General features: G+C 45.2%; 1 protein-coding gene across 13 annotated transcripts in view; it reads left to right on the forward strand.

Moving 5' to 3' along the window:
* The window catches only part of ncor1 (nuclear receptor corepressor 1), a 43,789-nt gene that overhangs the window by 12,671 nt on the left and 10,677 nt on the right, over nt 1-20,441 (forward strand). For 7 of the 13 annotated variants that reach the window (XM_076020174.1, XM_076020176.1, XM_076020181.1 and 4 more), the window contains exons 14-29: nt 128-238; nt 7,057-7,187; nt 7,361-7,653; nt 10,274-10,339; nt 13,370-13,506; nt 13,598-13,694; nt 14,784-15,216; nt 15,297-15,423; nt 15,762-15,939; nt 16,551-16,718; nt 18,510-18,661; nt 18,923-19,037; nt 19,570-19,652; nt 19,827-19,995; nt 20,082-20,207; nt 20,298-20,381. In XM_076020174.1, the coding sequence (XP_075876289.1) occupies nt 128-238; nt 7,057-7,187; nt 7,361-7,653; nt 10,274-10,339; nt 13,370-13,506; nt 13,598-13,694; nt 14,784-15,216; nt 15,297-15,423; nt 15,762-15,939; nt 16,551-16,718; nt 18,510-18,661; nt 18,923-19,037; nt 19,570-19,652; nt 19,827-19,995; nt 20,082-20,207; nt 20,298-20,381 (2,470 nt within the window). The remainder of the gene's footprint in view (nt 1-127; nt 239-7,056; nt 7,188-7,360; nt 7,654-10,273; nt 10,340-13,369; nt 13,507-13,597; nt 13,695-14,783; nt 15,217-15,296; nt 15,424-15,761; nt 15,940-16,550; nt 16,719-18,509; nt 18,662-18,922; nt 19,038-19,569; nt 19,653-19,826; nt 19,996-20,081; nt 20,208-20,297; nt 20,382-20,441) is intronic. The other 6 variants (XM_076020175.1, XM_076020177.1, XM_076020178.1 and 3 more) reach the window with 6 other exon arrangements.

Below are 20,441 nucleotides of genomic sequence, written 5' to 3' on the forward strand. Positions count from 1 at the left end.
CCATTTTAATGTTGAACCTGTTTGTCGTTGAGTTCTTCTCGCTTCAAACTCTAAATATTCTTTTGGTGTCTGAACATAAGTTAATATGACGTTGTTTTAAGATTTTTTCCTTCTTTACATAATGCAGTGTGTTGCTGACTGCGTCCTTTACTACTACTTGACCAAGAAGAACAACAACTACAAGACATTAGTGAGACGAAATTACGGAAGACGTCGAGGGAGGAACCAGGTAACCCAAGTAATTAATTTAATATCCTTTCTTTTTCAATTTCATTTTCATCAAGTCTGTGGCGAAAAAGGTTTCCACCACTTTTTTCTTCTTGCTGCAGCAAACTAGAATCATGAGCATTGTGTCCCCACACCTGACCTGTCTTGCTTTGTCACCACAGTTCATGGAGATGGATGTGCGTGCCACACCCATCTCTTGTAAAATAAAATAAAATAATAATAATAAAATAAAATAACATGAAGTATTTGGCTACTGGTAGCTGAGTGCCACATTACACTCTAGCAGACAGTATGGGCGTGTTCTCATAGCCTCGCCTCGCCTTGCCTCCCCTCCCCTCGCCTCGCCATGGTTCGATTGTGTTCTCATTGGCTCCCGGTTGACGAGACCGTGGGCGGAGTCGACGCGGTAAAGCGGGACAATGTTTTCGACGGCATTATTTCTGTGCGATACACAACACTGCAGCGATGGACAAAGTAGAAGTTGTTTTCATGGCTGCTGCTCTGTCTGTGGTTGCTTTTCTGTTAAAGAAAGAACAGTTTCCCTCACTGAAGTCACAGTTGATCATTTATGCAGGCAACATTTATAATTTCTTGTTTCGTTTTCTGGGAGGGTAAAGGTGTAGTTCAACCTTTATATTTTCACCAAAAGTAAACACGAGACAGATACAACGGGAAATAGCATTTATTTGAAAACAAACAAACAGAAAAACAGACAGTAAACACGACTCCTTATTTGAAATAGCTGCCCTAGCGAGCCAAGGACGACTTTGTTAAATGCCGCGGTGTTCGAGGCTTCCTCGCGGCGAAGAGCCACGTCCTCTCGACGAATCCGTATTTCCTCTCGTCTCAAGACTCCTGGGATTCCCTCACTTAACGCGCCTCACGCAGGAGCAACTCGGTTTGTTCCGAGCGCTTCGCCGTTTGCCGCTCGTCGTTTTAGCGAATATGGTTGAACACACTCGCGAACACGGTGTCGAAGGAGTTGCCGTCCATTGTCCGCTCTGACAGGGAAAATCGACGAGGACACTGAGCCAATCCAGTGCCCTGCTCGTCGCTACGTCACCACTAAACTCGCCTCGTCTCGCTTGGACCCTGAGCGCTTGAGGTACCAAACGGCACCTCCTACAACCGTGTAGCGACCAGTGGGGCGAGGCGAGGCTATGAGAACAAAGAGTTATTGTTCAAGTATATAACATAAATGATTGTGGTGTTTCACCTTCTGGCTTCTCAGTGTTGTTAGGCGCTGTCATGATCATTATGTTTTTTTTTTGATGCAGAATGACTGATGTTTTATTTGGCTCAAAACTCCATATTGATACTACACAGAAAAAGTAGAAATGACATAGCAACAATCGGCTTGCATTACTTTATTTGTTTCTATCCACCATAGTACCTGTTAAACATGTATTTTACATTTTTAGAGCAACATAGTCCTGTTATTATTACTCATATTCCTCTTCTTTCCCTTCAAGCAGTGGTTACCTAGAAGAGGCAAACAATATTTGAATACATTTATATAATAAATCTTTGTTAATGAATAAATGTACATTTACATTTGGCTTAATCATTGTCCAATAGTAGTGCCGTTTATTGGTGGTGAGAGAAGATGCACCAGAAATGCTTCACTAACTTGTGAGAATGTTTTTTTTTTTAGATGTCCATTACCATGATTATTATAATTATCAGAATTATTTTTTTATTTTTTTACCTGTTATTTATTGCTGCTGGATGAAACTGATCCCAGTTGCATTTGCGATGTAAACCTCTGCAGTGGCCTAACGGGGCAACAAAAAAAAAAAAGTGAAATGTTTAAATACTCAAATGTTACAGCTTTAGTTTTTGGGTCGTTGCACCCATTAGCAGCTGTTGTTGTGTACATGGCCTTCAGGTTTCCGTCAGACCGCGACAAACTCGTGGGCTGAAGTGGTGCTCGAACAAAACAAACCGCTGGACAGAAAGAAGAGCTAACTTGCTTTAGTTCAGGTCACTGCGTCGCATGCAAGTGATCCCTGCGAGCTGCCCTCCTCACACTTTGCCCTCACCTGGCAACTGCTGAGCTCTACAAGTCAGGCCGTGAGGGCTGTCATAACACTTTAAGGCTGCCGGAAAGAAAACCTCTGCAAGTTACTGCACAACTTTGTTGAATAATTCGCAACTCTACCACAACAAGGCGTCAGCACTTCCATACTCGTGTACTTTAAGGGAAATATGCAGTATCATACTTCCTAATATGTTAGATTTTATTGCTTTGACAATGAACTTATTGGTCAAAGCAAGATATTTTGCGATATTTGTATGGTCTATTGGTAGGATTAATACTCAGAGAATACATGACATATGCATTTTTTTTTTAACTTTTCACTTTGTTTCATTTTAAGGCTTGATGGGTGCACTTTGTTTTAGGTGTAGCTATGCACGTCCTACTTAACATGCGTATTATACAGTAGTGGTTGTATGTTTTTTTATTTTATTTTGAACATGCGAAAGGTCATTGAGAAGCATGAATTTCTGAAATGTGCAACAGAAGGGACTTGACAACTGCGACAGACAGGACCATTGTTTTGGGTTGCTGCTTTCACTCTTCCTATCGTTTTAAGTGACAGTGGATGATGGAAAATGTTTTTTTCAAGTCAGCATTCAGAGGCGACGGTGCGTCTTGCGTGTGTCAAGTGCGCCGCCACTGTGCACGCGCGTGCGTTCAAGAAGTGAAGGAATGCTGTACCAGATAGCGTTGTGTAACTGATGCACACAGTTGCACAAAAGCAATTTTCTGATTGCCTGTCCGTGTAGCAGAGGCTGACGCTGGCTTTGGGTTTTGAGCAGAATGGAGGGAGATGGATGGTTGTTGCTGAAGTGACTTTACAAATCATCAGGTGGTTTGGAGGTACGATTCAGCGAAAACTAAACCTCAGGATGTTGCAGATGTCCGGGCCACCCATTGAGTTTGAGTGAGTGAAATGAGTCATTGTCAAGGTGCAGCCGCTCGCGTTTTCTGTTGTGTCATTGTGTGGCGCAGCCGGTGAATTGATCGGAAGGAAGTGGGGAACATTTATTGTGAGGCAAGAGCAAGTCACTCTGCACTGTGTGTGTGTGTGTGTGTGTGTGTGTGTGTGTGTGTGTGTGTGTGTGTGTGTGTGTGTGTGTGTGTGTGTGTGTGTGTGTGTGTGTGTGTGTGTGTGTGTGTGTGTGTGTGTGTGTGTGTGTGTGTGTGCGCGCATCTTTTTTTCATGATTAACAATCATGAAATGAGATAAAACCAGAGCAACTTGAGTGGAATATAAATGATGATGGCGAAAGGGAAAAGGCTGCAGCCAGATATAGTCCGAGCATGTAACTTATGCACTTTGTGTGTGTGCTACCAGATATTTTCCACTTCCTGTCTCCCCTACCCCTCTGGGAAGCTGAGACAGAGAGAGACACCCCTCTCTGAAGCGGCTGCAGTGGTACAGCCCGGCCATCTGACAGGCCCAAAACACTCGGCGTGCTGCTGCGAGTGCCAATCAAAGACGAGTGCTAGGCAGGGATTACCTCGAGTGACCCCGCATAGATTAGCGAGCGTGTGCATGTGAGATGGACAATTCTCTGGGCAGCTTAAGCGGCCTGATGACACGCTTTCCGGGAATCAGTGCGGCGCTGCCGTGGCCCGGCAGCCCTTCTAAGGTGCTCTGCCATGGCGCTGTCCTGCCCCTTCACTGCTTCTGTTTCAAGCGCTATGGAAGCACCGGAGGCTAAACGCGCACCAGCCACCCTAGCAAGCCGGGGCTCACAGCGGAGAAAAGGGCTTTTTGTTCCAGCAAATGAGCTTGCAGGTTTGTCACGAGCCTTTTCGAACGGCACTTTCTGCATTTTAGACGATGCCGTATCCTTTTTCCTTTTTCTCTCTCTTTTTTTTTGCTCCTGTCTTATGATTTCTGTGTAGCGTATTTGTCTGCTGCTCGGAGAGTTCCTTCCCTCGTCCCACAAATTTACTCCAGGGTTGTAGGAAGTCAATGTGCCGTTCAAGGCAATTTGTCTCGCACGTTGTGCAGACGCGGCTGTCAGATGAAGCCTGTGCACAAATGCGTATGCGTGTAGGAGTTGTGCGACAGCTGTGGTGTTTGTTTACTGGGGATTGTCGGGGTGCTGCAGTTCCCCAACAGTCTCGCCGTCGTCACATTTGGAACATGGATTCAAGTCGTCTTTGAATTTTGAGACGTGCACCAGAAAGATGGCTGAGTTATTGCACAGAACAATTCTTTGCTTTCAAAAAACAGAAATTGTCAATTGAGTGAAAACTGCAAAAGCATGTTTACGCAGCAGACTGGCGTCTGTTTAGTGCAACACACACTCGCACAGCATAGGTGCACTACGTTCCCGACTGTGTTTGATAAACGCCACATGTCACTGCAGTCCTGCCAGTTACTCTTAGTCCTTGCCTAAATGAATTTAGCTTTGTAATATAATTTACTTTTTTTGTGAGTGTGATTTTTCGTGTGAATCCCTGCACTGCAATCTGAAAAGATGCGTTCACAGCAGTCCCCAATCTTTAATTTTTTTATTATTGATTAATCACTGATTTATAAAAAAAAAAATGACATGGCCTCTCTTGGAAGTCACAAGATTTTGACCAGTAAGCGCCCGAACATTTTGTTAAGTCCAGGACTCCACTGGCATTACATCAATTTAATTAGGCTTGGTTGACATGTGGCTTGCAGAACCAAGCTAAATGGCCAGTGGAAAAAGGACTAAACTGCAATTGATACAGCAGCAGGAACACAGCATGTGACAACAGAACAAGATCAGGAGATTGCATTTAAATCAACGAATGCCCTCTTTTTGATAAAAAATTAAGGTTTTATGTATTTTTCTCCTAATAATTTAACGGTTACTCTCATGATATGCTATAATTTGAATTAAATGTTGTGACGATTCGTCCATCTGCCCATTTTCTGTTTTTTTTCTATTGAAACAGCTTCGATTTAAGAGCGCGCATTTTGAGCTAGGTGAGATTGGATGGTGGTTTTGTCATTTCCTAAACAAGCGGCGCTTGTTATTGAGCAGGAGAGTGGAAAACTTAAGCGTTCATGCCGAGCCAGGAAAGAAATCTCAAGACGCTGAAGAGCTGTAGAACCTCGGAGCTGGAGAGCATCCATGCAGAGGCTGTTTCCCCAGTGTGGGAGAAGAGGCTGGAATGCCGCAGCTCTCTGACCAACCAGTAAATGTGCTTCCTGACCAAACCGGACTAGCATCTCACTGAGTGATCGCTGTGGAGTGTGAAGGTCTGGCCGACTCGGCCTCATCCTGCCGCAGGCCTGAAGGGATTTCAACAGTGTACACACACTTTTCTAACATCAAAGTTTCTCACTCGCTTCTGTGGCACCATCTGATCAATTCAGAGTCCTGTATTATATTTACCATTGTGAAGCACATATGATGATGATGATGATGATGATGATGATGATGATGATGATGATGATGACAATAATAATAATAATATGATGCATCAGTCGATAACATTTTGCATTAGAAATTAGATGTAAGCCTGCCTGACAGCCAGAACCATAAAACAACCTGTCCTGAGCCATCCTAGGAAGTTCCAGGTGTGTATCCTGGGTGGAATGAACTTCAGATGTCGACTCTTTGAGCAGCACTGTTGAGTTGGTTGCATCTATTGCAAAAAAGCGTCCATTACGACATTAGTCCATATCTTGTGTGTTTGAGAAAAGGAGGGTCTCCAACCACTGTAATGACTGAGGCACAATAGGACAAAGTGCTTTTTTTTTTTTTTTGTAATACTGCGCTTGAACTTGGTACGTATTCTACTCTGAGAGTCCTGACACGTTTGCTTTCCATTCATTCATCTGACTAATTCTAATAGAATTGAATTGTCACATATAGTAAATGGTCAAATTGCAGCAGCATCCCCTAGAAAGTGCATACACATTTAGTCGTAACATAAAAGCATAATTGGAACCACTGGGAAAAAATTCAAATCGTCCTCTGGAAATCTGCGTTACGATGCAGCGTATAGCAATAACAAACGTATTACTCCAGATATTACATAACTTGTGTCAAGGTGATCAAACAAGGCTGTTTACATAGACGGCCACTATTCAGAGCATTGCTCGGGTGAAAATATTGCCGTCCGTGCGTTCCTGGCGACGACGACAACAACATAAAAGCAGCCAATAATGAAATGACTGTTTGACGCCGGGTTTATACGTTTGTTTGTTGACTCACTTTCTCACCGTTGCACTGACATTAAAAATGTGCAGCCACAACGTCAGTCCATATCTTAGCCGTCGAGCAAAGTACATTCCTTGGCCCCATCTGGTACCAGCATGGGATGTTTGGCTTGGCATAGCCAGACTTGTTCCAGCACCGCACTTTTATGGAAGGAGCGGGAGGAAGCACTTTGCGGTTACTGCAGCAGCAGTAGCGACGATAAAGAACGCAGCTCTGTCTTCGGCCTGTTAACCTGTTTGATAGATTCACTTTTGAATAAGGCATTTTGTTTTTTAGGCGACGGGCTTGTCTTCATTTTTTAGCTGTGCAGCCCCATTTAGAAAAGAACTACTGTACAGCAATGACAGGGTTCGGTAGTTTGCTGCATAGTTTTATTACTTCTTTTTTTTAACTCTGAAAATCACTCCAAATTTGTTCCATAGCAACAAATGTTGAAGCGTTAACAAAACTCCTTATTAACATATGTTTTGGTAAAATAGCAGTGTTGTTTTTGTGTAAAATTCTGAAATAATAAATTGATCTGCTCATGTTTCAATGTCAATGATGCTGACATCCTCATAGGGATATAACTTTATTTATATATATATATTTCTGTGTCTTCAGCAAATAACGCGTCCATCACAAGAAGATAAGTCGGACGACAAAAACGAAGAAGACAAATCTGAGAAATCTGACAAAAAAGAGGACGAGGAAAAGAAGGACGAGGAAGAGAAAGATGAAAAAGAGGATTCGAGGTGGGTTTTTAACATCTGTCAGTCAGAAGCTGTTGCTGTGGCTTCATAAGCTGTGAATATTGGGGGCGGGGGCGGCGGTGAGGGCACACAAAAAGAAGCACCTGTTTATTCACGTGGACACAAACGCACTACAGTCTCTAACTCAGCCTCCCACCCTGTCTGTGAAACTGCAGAGACATTGGCAAGGACAAAGACAAGTGCGACGGTGGGGAGGACGAGGACGGGAAGGAGCAGAACACGCCACGTGGCAGGAAGACTGCCAACAGCCAGGGCCGCCGTAAAGGAAGGATCACCACGCGCTCCATGGCCAACGAGGCTGCGTCTGTGGCAGCTGAGGAGGCGCCCGCTGCTGCCTCTGAGTCCGGCCTGCCAGATCCTCCGCAGCTCCCCAAAACTGAAGCACAGAAGGCCATGAAGGAGCCTGCAAAGCCTCAGACCCCAGTAGCTTCCATGGATGCCAATAAAGGTACAGACTATTAAAAAAATAAATGAGTAATGCATACCCACATACACTCAAGTATGCGATCATCCAAACGTGAGGACGCCCCATCTGGGCGTCAGCTGTAATGCTGCGAGTGGCCTCAGCTTGGTGTCATTTGCTGGAGCAAAGATTGTCATTTTAAAGGGGAGTCGTTTCTGGCGAAGTTCTGACCCCGTTGGGTGGTACTGGCAGCATATATATGGTTTTCTGCTGACGAGACTGAAGTCCTGCTGACCCGTTTCTCAGTTATGATGAGGATTAAGGATTAACGGCCTTACAGCCCTCATTGGCGAGCTTTAGATGTGTTTCCTGTGTTGTGTCTCCCTCCGATATCCGGCAGCTCCTCGGTTAGGGGCTGTTGTCATGGCGCTCAGCCACCCAGTCAAACTCTTTCACTCTCTCAAACAAATCTGTCCCCTTTGAGAGCAGCAGCTCAGGTTTTCAGGTAGAGTCCGAAGCATGTTTACATGCACGCAGAGCCCAGTCAGAATAAACGATGCCCGTTGGTTGGGAGAGATGAGATCCTGAACAAGGAAGTGAGTTCTCGCCATCTTTATTACGCTCTGTCTGCGGTTTGGATAAAAACATACAGTACATTCATACTTGGCATATATTATATACATTAGCATGGCAATTTCAGTTTCAGTGATTGGTTGCAGGGATTAATCTCTATGGATATTTTGTCATCCACTTATTTTCTACCCTTAAACAAATTTTAAATGAACTCCGTTAAAGTTAATGACACAAACCCCAAAACGCGCAGCCTGTTTTTACATAATTAGAACTCTGTGTGCTCATCCAAATAGTCGATGATTTTTGCATATGTAAGAGTGTCACCCACGTCATCACATTATTGAGTGCGTTTGTCCACATGTAGAGAAGGAGGCTGGGATGACCGATTGATTAAATGCAGGACTTTGTTTTCACGTTTCGACTCGGAACTCCTGTTTGCAAAGCTTGTTGTGACATTTCACCAGATCATTATTCACGGTTTTGTAACGGTGCCGTGTTTCACGCCATCTGCTCCCTCCGCTGCCTGTTGAGCTTTGCCTTCTCCTCAACCAGTTATGCAAGTGCAGCCCTGTAATGTGATTAAGCAGCAGTTTGCAGAGTGTCCTTCCATCTTCTCAACCCCCTTGACCTCCCTGGCAACCGCTCTGGGTGAATCACGGTCCTGTGTCGGACTGTGTCAGCTGTAATCTGTGTTAGAGACGCCGTCGACCGGACCGTTGGACTGTTTCTGTCTGCCAACTTCTCCTGCAGCCTCCACTGCCATCGTGGCGCTACTTAGCAGTAAGCAGCTTTCCTGCTGGTCCCGCTAGTTAAAATTGTGCCCTTTCAGATCAAGACGCTGTTGATTAACTCGGGTCGCTGTCGTTTCTGAAAGGTGTGTGTGTGTGTGTGTGTGTGTGTGTGTGTGTGTGTGTGTGTGTGTGTGTGTGTGTGTGTGTGTGTGTGTGTGTGTGTGTGTGTGTGTGTGTGTGTGTGTGTGTGTGTGTGTGTGTGTGTGTGTGATCCTCCCACATTCGGTCAGACGTGTCGGTTTTGGTAGGCGTGGGATTAATGGCCACCCCGAGAGGGTCCTGAACCGTCACGGGGGGAACATGTGAGTTTGTGCCATGGGAAAAGAAAGCCGAGCCCCGGTCGGCGTCGGTGTGTTTAAGCGAGCGTGTCAGGCTCAGCCAGGCGAGAGGAACCTTTTGATAGTAGCCGTCTAAACACTCGCAATTGATCCCCTCGTCCTCATGGGGTCGGAGGGCTCTGGTTAATGTCAGGGGTGCATCTGCTGCTATATTAGTCCAAATGTTTACACAGTCTCGGTGGGTGTCATGAATCAGAGTGGACCAGAGTTCACTAGGGTGCTCCCTCGACCCCCCCCCCAGCCTCCACGCTAGCCGTGCACTTCTGCAAATTCTTCTGGGGTGGGTGGGTGGATGGGTGGGGGTGTGGAACTGTGTTGCTGAGCCAAAGTGAGAATTGTGTGTGTGTGTGTGTGTGTGTGTGTGTGTGTGTGTGTGTGTGTGTGTGTGTGTGTGTGTGTGTGTGTGTGTGTGTGTGTGTGTGTGTGTGTGTGTGTGTGTGTGTGTGTGTGTGTGAGAATCGCTGTGTCACAGTGGAAGGGGGTGGGAGGGATTTAGCTTGGCTCTTGTATCTGCCTATTTGTCTCCATCCAAGGCCATTTCCCAGAGAGGGAGGCAGGCCTCTCAACTCCTCCGCTGTCTGGCGCTACATCAGCTGACCAGGGGCCCTCCCCTCTGTGGATTAGAGCGGAGGAGGGCTTGGTCTGGGCCATGGGCGAGGGGAGAGATAGGCGAGAGAGCGAGAGAGAGAGAGTGAGCTAGAGTGAGTGAGAGTGTAAGTGAGGGAGCAAGTCTCAGCAGCCCCTGAATGTAAACAGATTATTAGATTAGTGGCCATGAGAAGGAGAGGGCTGAAAAGAGTACTGTCACTCTCTCTGTCTGCCACCCCCGCAGCCCCTCCCCTCTCCAGCCACCCCTCCCGCCCGCATCCCTCAACCTCGCGCTCCCTCGCTCTCTCTCTCACTCTTTTTTTTCACTCGGAGGTAATGGGGCTGTGTCTTTTTTCTTTGTGATTTTTTTTTTAGCCGGTGCTGGTGAAACTGGAGAAACTTCTCGCTGGACCGAGGAGGAGATGGAGGTCGCCAAAAAAGGTAACGTTTCATTGCACCCCCGCTCCTTTCCCCCCTTGATCTGTGTCTCCCTCGTCCCTCACTTTCACCGTCCCTGAGGCTGCTGCGATTTGTGCAATGCTACCCCCCCCACCCCAACCACCCTCTTGTCTGTTTTTTCTTTCTTTCCTCCTTTCTTTCCTTCTTTCCTTCTTTCTTTCCTTCTTTCTTTCTTATTTTCTTCCTTCCGTTCCTCCTTCTGGACATCTGACTTCGCCCCACCCTGCTCCCATGCAGATAGGAATGAAGAACAAATGCGCACATGCTTTTGCGCTTGAGCGAACGCTTCTGTAAACTCAAGGACATTTTCATGGCTTTTTTTTCCTCTCGGCCATTCGACTCTCGGCTCCCTTGGAGGGAATTTAGCAAAAACTTGCAAAAACTTGTGGATCTTGGTGACCCTCCCTCACCCATCCAACCCGAATCACAACTTTATATTGCAAAGCATCCAAATGCATTTCTCTGGTGCACTTGTGCCTGGTGTCAGACTGCACCACTGCGGCCTTTAGTGCATTATAGTATGTATTACACCAAACTTGAATTTAGGGTTTCCTGAGTGCCAAGGCTCCAAGTAAGAGGGATTATTATGGATTAATCTGAACCCATTTTGGTGGGTTTGAAGTTTTCTTCCTTTTTAATGCAAATGCATTTCAGAGACGATTAGCTGCTGTTATTGTCTTAGGGATTTCGATCGCTGAGTTGCATATACGGCTACGGCACATTTTAAAAATCAAAAAAATCTGTTGCACACCACCACCAAAAATATTTTAATAGAACACTTATATGTAATGAATATAACGCGTTTAGATGCACACAAAACTGGAATTGAGGGATCAATGTAGGCTCACAAAGTCACTCAACAATGTAATGTTACATTTTTTAGACCAATGAAGTGAAATTAGATTATTCATCACCGCACACCTGACATTATCTCATGGCACACTAGTGTGCTGCGGCACAGTGGTTGGAAAAAAACAAAACAAACGAAAAGAGACCTGCACAACCCCCCACTAGTCATGTGACTAAAGCACTTTTATGCCATGATACCACACATGACTGCTCATGCAAGCACATTGCACTTGCCCCCCCCCCCAGTCACTGTAATAACCTGTTGATCTGCAGTGTGTGTTAGTGCTCAGGTTTCACGTGCCAGGCCTGGCCAAGTCCAGTTGGATCAAACGTTGCACTGTGGGGAACGTGCACTTGTAGAGGCTCTTAACTTTAACACTTTAACGCTCTTAAAGTGTGGAGCAGCTCTATTTTTGTCTTTTTCTTCAGCATTCAGTGACATTTCAGCTTTGTAGTTTGTTAACTTTACCCAAGATTTGCGACCGTAGCAGGTGATGCCCTGTTTCAGTTGATTGCTGAAATTTTTTTTCACTCAAGCCTATAAATAATCCATCCACTGGTAGTAAGTGCTAAATGGCCTATCAACATGCCAGCTAGCCATAGTGCATTGGTCAAAGCAACACCTTATTACTAAGTAAAAGAAACGAAACAGCTCATGACCCAAGTCAAGCTCAAAACGTCTAAATCAATAAGGTCCTAATTTCTCAGAGCGAGTTCTTAAAACTATCAACGACAGTTGTGTGGTGCACCACACTCTCACGAGATACACTGCTGGTTATGCCAACTTTATAGACCTTCCTGCCTCCATCGCTTTGATCCTCTGCAAGTTTAGGTAACTCAAAATAATAATAAAAAAAACCTCATTCTGAGATACATTATGCAAGCGATGGGTCTTCGTGTTAAGCTCTGAAGTGATTTGTTAAGCAGTCTGTACTCCTCATCTCAGTGAGCTTAAGGGAGGAAGATGTGGAGGATGCAGGGGTTACAGAATTAGGGGTCCAATAATGTTAATGTTGGGTGACTGGCAACCTTCCAGGTCATTGTAGCTTAATTCTTGTTTTTTTTGTGTGTGTGAGAGACGGCTGAGGTTCGGTCTTTTGCAGACTGGGAAAAGAAAATGTGAAGGAAACCATAGCAACAGGAATCGCATGTCTTCACCGACATTCCCTTCACTATTTGTTAGGGTTCCATGGTGCGCTGTAATGTTGCATTGTATTTTTAGGATTTCATTGGTTTGCATCTGTTTAGGTGTTTAAGTCACACATAATATGATTGGGAAAACACCACGGTAATACAGAACGGTCAATAAAGCTTCTCATTTTTTGCATGCGAGATGACAGATTCTAAAATAAAATTATCACTTGAAGCTAAATTGTTTAATCAGTTCCGAAGAAGCCATCAGCTGTAATGGCTTTTTAAGGACTTTCCAGCCAAAATGGCTATTTAGAGAGCTGGTTGGTTGATGTTTGGATTTTATGATGCTGCTGTCATCGTGTTGTTGTTGTTGTTGATTGACCGTAATATCAGCCATGAAGAAGTTAAGCTGAATTTTATTAAATCGATGCAGAAAATAAACAGAAGGTAAGAAGGTGCATCACCTCTGCCAGTCAGTGAGTGCCATCTGCAGTCACTTCACAATATTTCATTAAAAAAAAAAAAAAAACAACAAAGTCTGCATACAGTCTGAAGAACCCTCCCATAGCCATTCAAATGGAACAAATACAGGTGAACCTGGCATCATGCCATCCCAAAAAATTTTAAAGGTCTGACCCCATGTCCCCACTCTGTTGCTCTTTGAAACCCCCTACTGTTCACAACAACTCCAGTTGGAAAAAGCAAAGCGACAAGTTTGCAAGCCTGACAATCTTTATTAGTGAGCTGCTTCCACTCATCAGCCGATATAAATAATTCAGTGGTATCGTTGTGTTGAATTGGATACAGCAAATGCCTTTCCTGGAAATATGAGCAGTAAATTGTCGAGTGTGTCTATGTCAAATCAGAATAATATGGCTTGGCTGGAGCCCTCTGCTGTTCCTTCACCGTGCGCGAGCCGACTGTGAAGGCTTGATTCCTGTCCCGTTGACCCCATGCATCAAAAGTGAGTTCAGCCCTTGAACCTTTTTCCACGAGTTGTAAAAGGTCACCTGTGTTTCAATTCACCAGGGCTGGTTGAGCACGGCCGAAACTGGACGGCCATCGCTAAAATGGTGGGCACCAAAAGTGAAGCGCAGTGCAAGAACTTCTACTTCAACTATAAGAGGCGCCACAATCTTGACAATCTCCTCCAGCAGCATAAGCAGGTGAGACGGTGACTATCTGCTCTCTGGCGCCACCTGTCATTTGTATCTTTTTCTCTCTTTTTTAAATCTTCTCTGTTTTTGTGTTTTCTAGGACACACGGCGGGCTCGCGCTGATAGATCTCAAGGTGAAGGTCTTGCCACGGCATCACCAGATGATGATGACGAGGACAACGTGGATGACAGCGAAGGTCAGGGAGATGTGGTGGAGGTGATAGGGAGCGTGCGGTGGTGATCTGTTGAGGAACACATGCAGGCTCTTGCCCCAAACACGCTTTTTGTTTAGTTTAGTTTTCTTCTGTTCCGTTTATCTGAGGTCAGGGCAAGTTCTAGGACAAACTGCTCGTCCATGAGCTGTGAAGTGCCACGGCTCATAGCCAAAGTGTTAAGTGAAGAGGGTTTGGCGAGAGTGTGCAGTAAGTGCAATAAGTGCACAAGCAAAGTCAGGAAGTTTAGAATGACCCCTAAATGTCATTTAAAGACTCCACTTGATGGCTGTGCGTTGCTAACTGGGGTATGAATGAGATGAAGGGAATCGGATGATTAAAGATATGCATTTCTGTGACATAGGTGCCTGATGCCTGGCGCATGGCACGGTTCCTTGCTTTATATTAATTGCCAAGGACTGCTCCCTAAACACAATGATGTTCCACTTATTTTATTCTGTCATGATCAGAGATGATGCCTTTTGGCAAAGATGGTGCTAATGGATGTAGTTGTTTATAGATGTGATGTCTGTTTTGCTGGATCCCGCCTTAACTGGCATTCAATAATGCGCAGTCTATTTTTTTTAACTTATGTGCATGTGTATTTATTTTAGATAAAAGCTGAGAATTGAATCTGCCCTTTTGAGTTTACTATGTGACAGATGGCATTTTCTATTATTGAAGGTTCATATCAGTAATGATGTAAAAAAAAAAAAAATGTTTATAGTTCATCAGTCATTGCGCATTTATTTATTTATTAATTCATTTAGCTGTTGTGTCAACGTTAAGCACAGACCAGATGATAACTTTGTACTGTAGGGCGTTTCCTGTATCTTAATGGCCTTGACCATCATAAGCTATAAGAGAGAATCATTAAACAAGCCAAGCGTACCGATGGACATGATGCAGAAGGGGCCCAGTAAGAATGTGTGACGAGTACACAAGAAACATCTGGAAGTTGACAGGAGTGAGATCCAGATGGGTAGAAATAAAACATCAACTCAATGAATGGCTTTGGAAACTGAATGTGATTTGAAGCTGTTTTTGAATGACAAACTCTTGTCTCTTCTTCAGGCGGCGACAACAGCTCTGACACTGAGAGCGCTCCCTCACCCTCTCAGGCCGACGCCTCAAAGTCTGGCGACAGCAAGAGGGCCGAAGCCACTGCTGGAGATGTGCACAGCTCCGACCAGGACAAAGGGCTGGCTGGCAGTGCAAGGGCCCCGGAGCCTTCGTATGGGGACTTGCGTGTGAAGGAAGAGAAGAGCCCAGAGAGCGAGGCCGGATCTCAGGAAGCCAGAGCTGCCTCCTTCACCGACTCGGTCCATCCCAAACCTGAGCCTCAGGATGTGGACATGAAGAGTGGGGAGGTCCAGGTCAAGATGGAGCCTGAGGTCAAGGAGAGGGGAGAAAAGGGAGAGCATGGGGGAAGGGAGCACCACTCGGACAACGACTCTAGCGCCACCTGCAGTGCCGACGAGGATGTGGAAGCGGAGCCTGAGAGAAGGTTCGTTTTCAGTTGTTGCCGCCGTGGCAGTTTGCAAGAACGTGAAGTGCCTGACGTTGACACTTATTCTCTTTCCTCAGCAGGATATTCTCCATGGAGAAGCCGTCCCTGCTCAACCCTCCGAGCTCGGTGCTGATGGCCTCCCCCAAGCAAACCCATCTCAACATCCAGCAGCTGCACCAGCGGGCGGCTGCCATCCCACCCATGGTTAGTCACCGTTTCAGGTCGATCCGTTTGTGTGCAGAGGTGGATAACGGTGCATAAAAAAAATAACAGGCCTACGCTTGACCCAGATCAGCCAGTGTTGGCAATGTGATGATATCTGCAATATTTTCAATTCACACGCAAGTGCTGATCACATTTACATGACGCGATCCTACGTATGCAACTGGGGGTCTGTTTGCATGCGATGTAAAATACTCACAAAATGACGGTACAAGCTGTGCATGTTCTCATTCATCTTCAACAGCTAGAGTGCTCTGCTGAGCGACTCTCCCCTTGACATTCCAACCCATTGGTATGTTTCCTTTCCTGAACCCGTGCAGGTGCCCGGTTCTTATGGCCCCGTCGGAGTGCCGGTCAGTGGCTTCACCATGTTGCAGCATCAGATCAAAGTGGTGCACGAGTCGGCCCACCAAGAGGAGAAGCAGAGGCAGGACCAGGGAGACCTGGATCGAAGGCCACCATTCAGCACCCGCAGCCCGACCATCCTGGACCGAGATGGTAGGAGAAAGGGAAAAATAAAAGTTATCATTCTGTCTTCACCGTTGTGCTGTTTATCCCCACTGTGACGCTCTTCTGTCGCTGCCTCTAATAGCAAGGGCAGCAGTTGTATATCTTTTGAACTGGAAGTATGTGAGGTATGTCTTGATCTGTGACTCGGCCTTCACGATGAAGGGGTTCAAGACTGGGACTCCTAGTCCTTTAAATGGCAAAGTGACAGTCAAGTTTTTGTTTTGTTTTACCATTTCTATTTTTATTTGGACCTTATCGCTGGCACTTTGTGCGTGTGGACGGTCAGATATAGGTCAGACACTTCTACCATGAGGAAGGCTCACCTGGCTGACTGCTTTATGGGCTGATTCTTGCAAAGCTTTTTGCACCTTCAGGCCGAGTGCTGGCCATGGTGGAAGAGTTCTCGGCAGAGAGCTAGACCTTCACCCAGAGCTCTTACCCGGGTAGTTTTTACCCAGGTCACTGTGGATGTGTGTCTGGCTTGGTGGCTGGTGGTTGCTAGGGTCCGTCCCTTCAAGCCCACGTCAGTGCTCACTGGCATTGAGTTCTTGTGTTAATAGTGGTTGTCTTCCCTTTGTCCCTATGCCTGTGCACTGCAGGTAAGCCCTTACCCTACATGCCTTATGACATGAAGCTGGCTCTGGACCAGGAGCCTCACTCTGGTCGGCCAGGCTCTCCTTACAGGCTCTCCCCAAGGGACCTGAGCAAGGTCTCGCCCCAGCCTGACCCCAACGCCCCCAGTGTCTCCCGCTACAGTGTGCCACCAGGTAACAGCACACGTCTGCACCCTCTTCCTTCCCTCCATTCCTACCTCCCCTCCTTCCCTTGCTGATATAACATTTGCTGCTGAGTGTCCTGCATTTTGATAATGGAGGTACATTTTGGAAGTGCTGGCTGTTGCACATTCTGTTGGAGGCTTCTCTTGTAGTCTGATTCTACTGGGCATTTCTATACAATCTTCCGTGGAGTTTTGTCAAAGTGCTTTTCCCCACTTCAGCTAGTATGTCAATGGGACTGTTTGAGACATTGCTTCGTCGTCCATATGTCGACTAGATTAGTGCCTCGACTTTGTCAATTGCCTCCTGTTTTGTACTTCTGCCTTGAAAAAAAAGTTTCTATCTTTTTTTGGGTTATGGATTAATTTTTGGCGCTTTTCCTTTGTTTGATTTCTGCTCTGTTTAATTGTATCCAGTGGTTGGATGGTTTGCTCTCTGACAGAACGTAAAGTACTTATTTTTCACCTCAAATTGAGAGTTTCAAAATCCTTTTTACAAGTCATTGTCCTCTAACAGGGGAAATGTAAGCCTGCAATTTAGAAAACTGGGTGATCAGTTCAGACCAACTTTCTCGATGTAGACGAGGAAAAGATGATGGAAAGATTCGAGTCCCAACATAAATGCTCGATGCCGGGTTAAAATTCCTTCTTGTCCCCCGGTATGTGCAGTTCACAGAGGAAATGGTGAAATCGCGCCCTCTGCTGGCGTCATGCCGCAGAAGTTTGTGCATGCATGTAGTTCCATTTTGTATCCATTGCCACTGGTTTATTTCAGATGTTGCTGAAAGTAGCTCAGTAGTTTATCATTAATAGTTTTTGACTGACACAAAAATAAATTAGCGAAATTAGCTCTTCTCAGATTTCTTTCCTCTTTGTTATTAAGCAGAGCTAATGGGATTTATATTGTGTTTTGTAATTTCTTCCTTGTATGGCACTTTTGTTTAAACTGAGAAGTAAAAGACAATTCTACAAAGCAAATATCAAACTATTCAGCACTCGGTGCTGCCAGTCATGGCACGTGTGATTTGTAATCCAAGTCATTATGTAACTCTGTGTAGAATGTGATTTAATCCAATGGCTTCCATTTTAAAGTCCTAGTTGGATGCAGAATAAATAGAATATAATGTGAATACAATTCTCACACAGTACTGTTTGTAGTGTTTTCCAGGCTTTGCAATCCCTTTTTATAGACTATTATTATTTTTTCACCACTTATGGGATAATAAAGGCATTCTTCATCTTCTTCTTCTTATGTCCCGTAAACCGACCTGTATTGAATGTGAGTGGTTTTCAATCACTCCAGTTGAGAATTTTTTTGCAAGACAGCAGTGTATGTTGTGGCCCTATCGTGCTTGCCATTTTAAATAGTTATTTTTTTCTTAAAAAGATGAATTCGCATATATAAATATATTTGCTCCTGTGGTCGTATGTGCAATGGAACCCTTATTTATCAATGTGAAAGTATGTTGAGGATCTCGGCAGCATGAAATGGAGAGAGGAAGTGGAAACTTGAAAGGGAAACTGCAGAATGAATGTCAATCACTGACATTGAGGGCCTCTTCCTTGCGACTGGCCTGCGATCTTATGTTTTGCTGAATCGTCTTGCGGGATGACATTCATGCCTGCTGGAGTAACACTATGACTTTTACTATAACACTTTAAAGCCGTAGGAGCCATTTTGTGCCATGGTTGAACCGCACTAGACGGCAATTACTGAAACCTCCTGAAACTCCTGAAGGTAAAATATTTTAACCCTAAGCTGTTGTCTTTTTGTCTCTCTTAGTTCTCCACCCTGCCCCCAACCAGCTGGTCCAGATGCCTGTGACGTTCAGCAGAACCAGTCGACCTCCCAACATTCCCTCACCCCCTCCACTTATTCCAACCACCAAACCCACTGACAAGCCCTCTTTCATCCAAGGTGGCTCCATCTCCCACGTAAGGCATCACTTTACTTTACCAAATCCATCTGCACTTTTTACCTTAGACTTTTTATCCTTCCTCAGATGCGCCGACTTCAAAGTATACGCAAATGTTTTTATACATTGCAATAAGTCACTGGAGGCCTATCAAGGAGCAACAGTTGCATATGTGATTTCTTTTTTATTTTAAATTTTGTCCATCGCTTCGCGCTGCAGTCCTAATTCCATGAGTACAGAAACCTGGTCCTCAAATGTGGTTCTTGTTGCCGTTTCCCAGGGAACTCCGGGCACATACCTGCCGTCTCATGCCGTCTATGGGCCAGAGGGAACCAAGAGCACTGTGGGATCCATATCTCTCGGCTTGCCACGCCAACAGGACCCAAACAAGCCCAGTAAGACTTCCTCATTTCATTGCATTATAGCGGTGAACACAGAACCGTGCAAAGGAGACACGTCACTTACTTTCAAACAAACATCATGAACACAAGTGGCTTTGAAATCTGTTTTCCAAAAACTTATCCCACCACATCATAGCATTGTGTTAAAGTGCACTTCACATCCACAGCTGCATGTCGGCCATTAAACCTTTACTGCACACCACTGCACACTTAGTTAGTTCTTAATCCCAATACTACAATTATGGCAGACATTTAATGACACTCGGGGAACATTTTCCTTACTGCTGCCTCTCCCTATCTCTGACAGGATTTTCTGACAGCAGATTTCAGAATTAATAGAAACAATTATTCTCTCAACTTGGGCACCGATTTTCACTATTTGATACATGAACCAGAAGTGATTTATGTTGTCCAAATGTATTTTGACACTCACAACTGGTATAACCACACGGTGCATGCTGTTGGTTCACTCCACTTAAAAGTCATAACATTAATGTTACTTCATCTGTCTTTGTCTCTCCAAAAGCTGTCGTGCCCACTGTGCAGGACGGCAGAGGAAACCCGACAAAGGTTGGCGAGGGCCTTGCATACCGAGGATCCATCACGCAGGTAATTAACAGATGAAGTGATCAGTTACTGCACAGAAAGAAAGAAAAATCTCTGCCCTGAAAGTACAAAATGAAAGATAAACTTGCTATTTTACCAATTGATTACATCTTTTGTTCCAGCTTCATAAACGGTGTTATGTGTTGCATTGCTTTTTTTCTTTTTCTTTTTAAACAGGGCACGCCGGCCCTGCCTCAGTCCAGCGTTGCGGCCGACCTCTTGAAGGGCACGATCACAAAGCTCGCCACGGAGGATCTGAGCAGCCCAGACAAGGGCAGGGGGGAACAGCTGGTGAAAGGTCCTGTCATCTACGAAGGCAAAAACGCCCACATCCGCTCCTATGACCGTATGTGCTTCAATTATTGATCCTAGAAATGATCCAGTGTCCTTTACAAAGTGTGCAAACATTTTCTTTTCTTTTCTTCTCAATAGCTATTAAGAACTCCAGGGAAAGCACCCGCAGCCCTAGAACTGGTCATGAGCTGAAACGCACATATGACATGATGGAGGGACCCATTGGCCGAGCGCACCTCGGCAGAGAAGGAGCCCCTTGTGAAGGTATCGTCTTGTAGCTTTTCTTTTTGTTTTAGTTAAATCCACAAGTGTACGTGCTCATCAGGTGAGTGATGGTACCTGGATGTCTCTCAGGGTTGATAAGCCGGGCCATGCCCAGAGATGGTTTGCATGGAGATTCTAAAGAGAGGCCATTGATAACAGGATCCATAATGCAAGGTAATTTATTAACTAATGTCCTGTACTTTTCTTTAGTGAATGAGTCAGAGTTAATAGTGA

The sequence above is a fragment of the Nelusetta ayraudi genome, unplaced genomic scaffold, assembly GCF_046127955.1.
Source record: "Nelusetta ayraudi isolate G7.1 ecotype Tasmania unplaced genomic scaffold, CSIRO-AGI_Nayr_v1 ptg000011l, whole genome shotgun sequence".
NCBI lineage: Eukaryota > Metazoa > Chordata > Actinopteri > Tetraodontiformes > Monacanthidae > Nelusetta > Nelusetta ayraudi.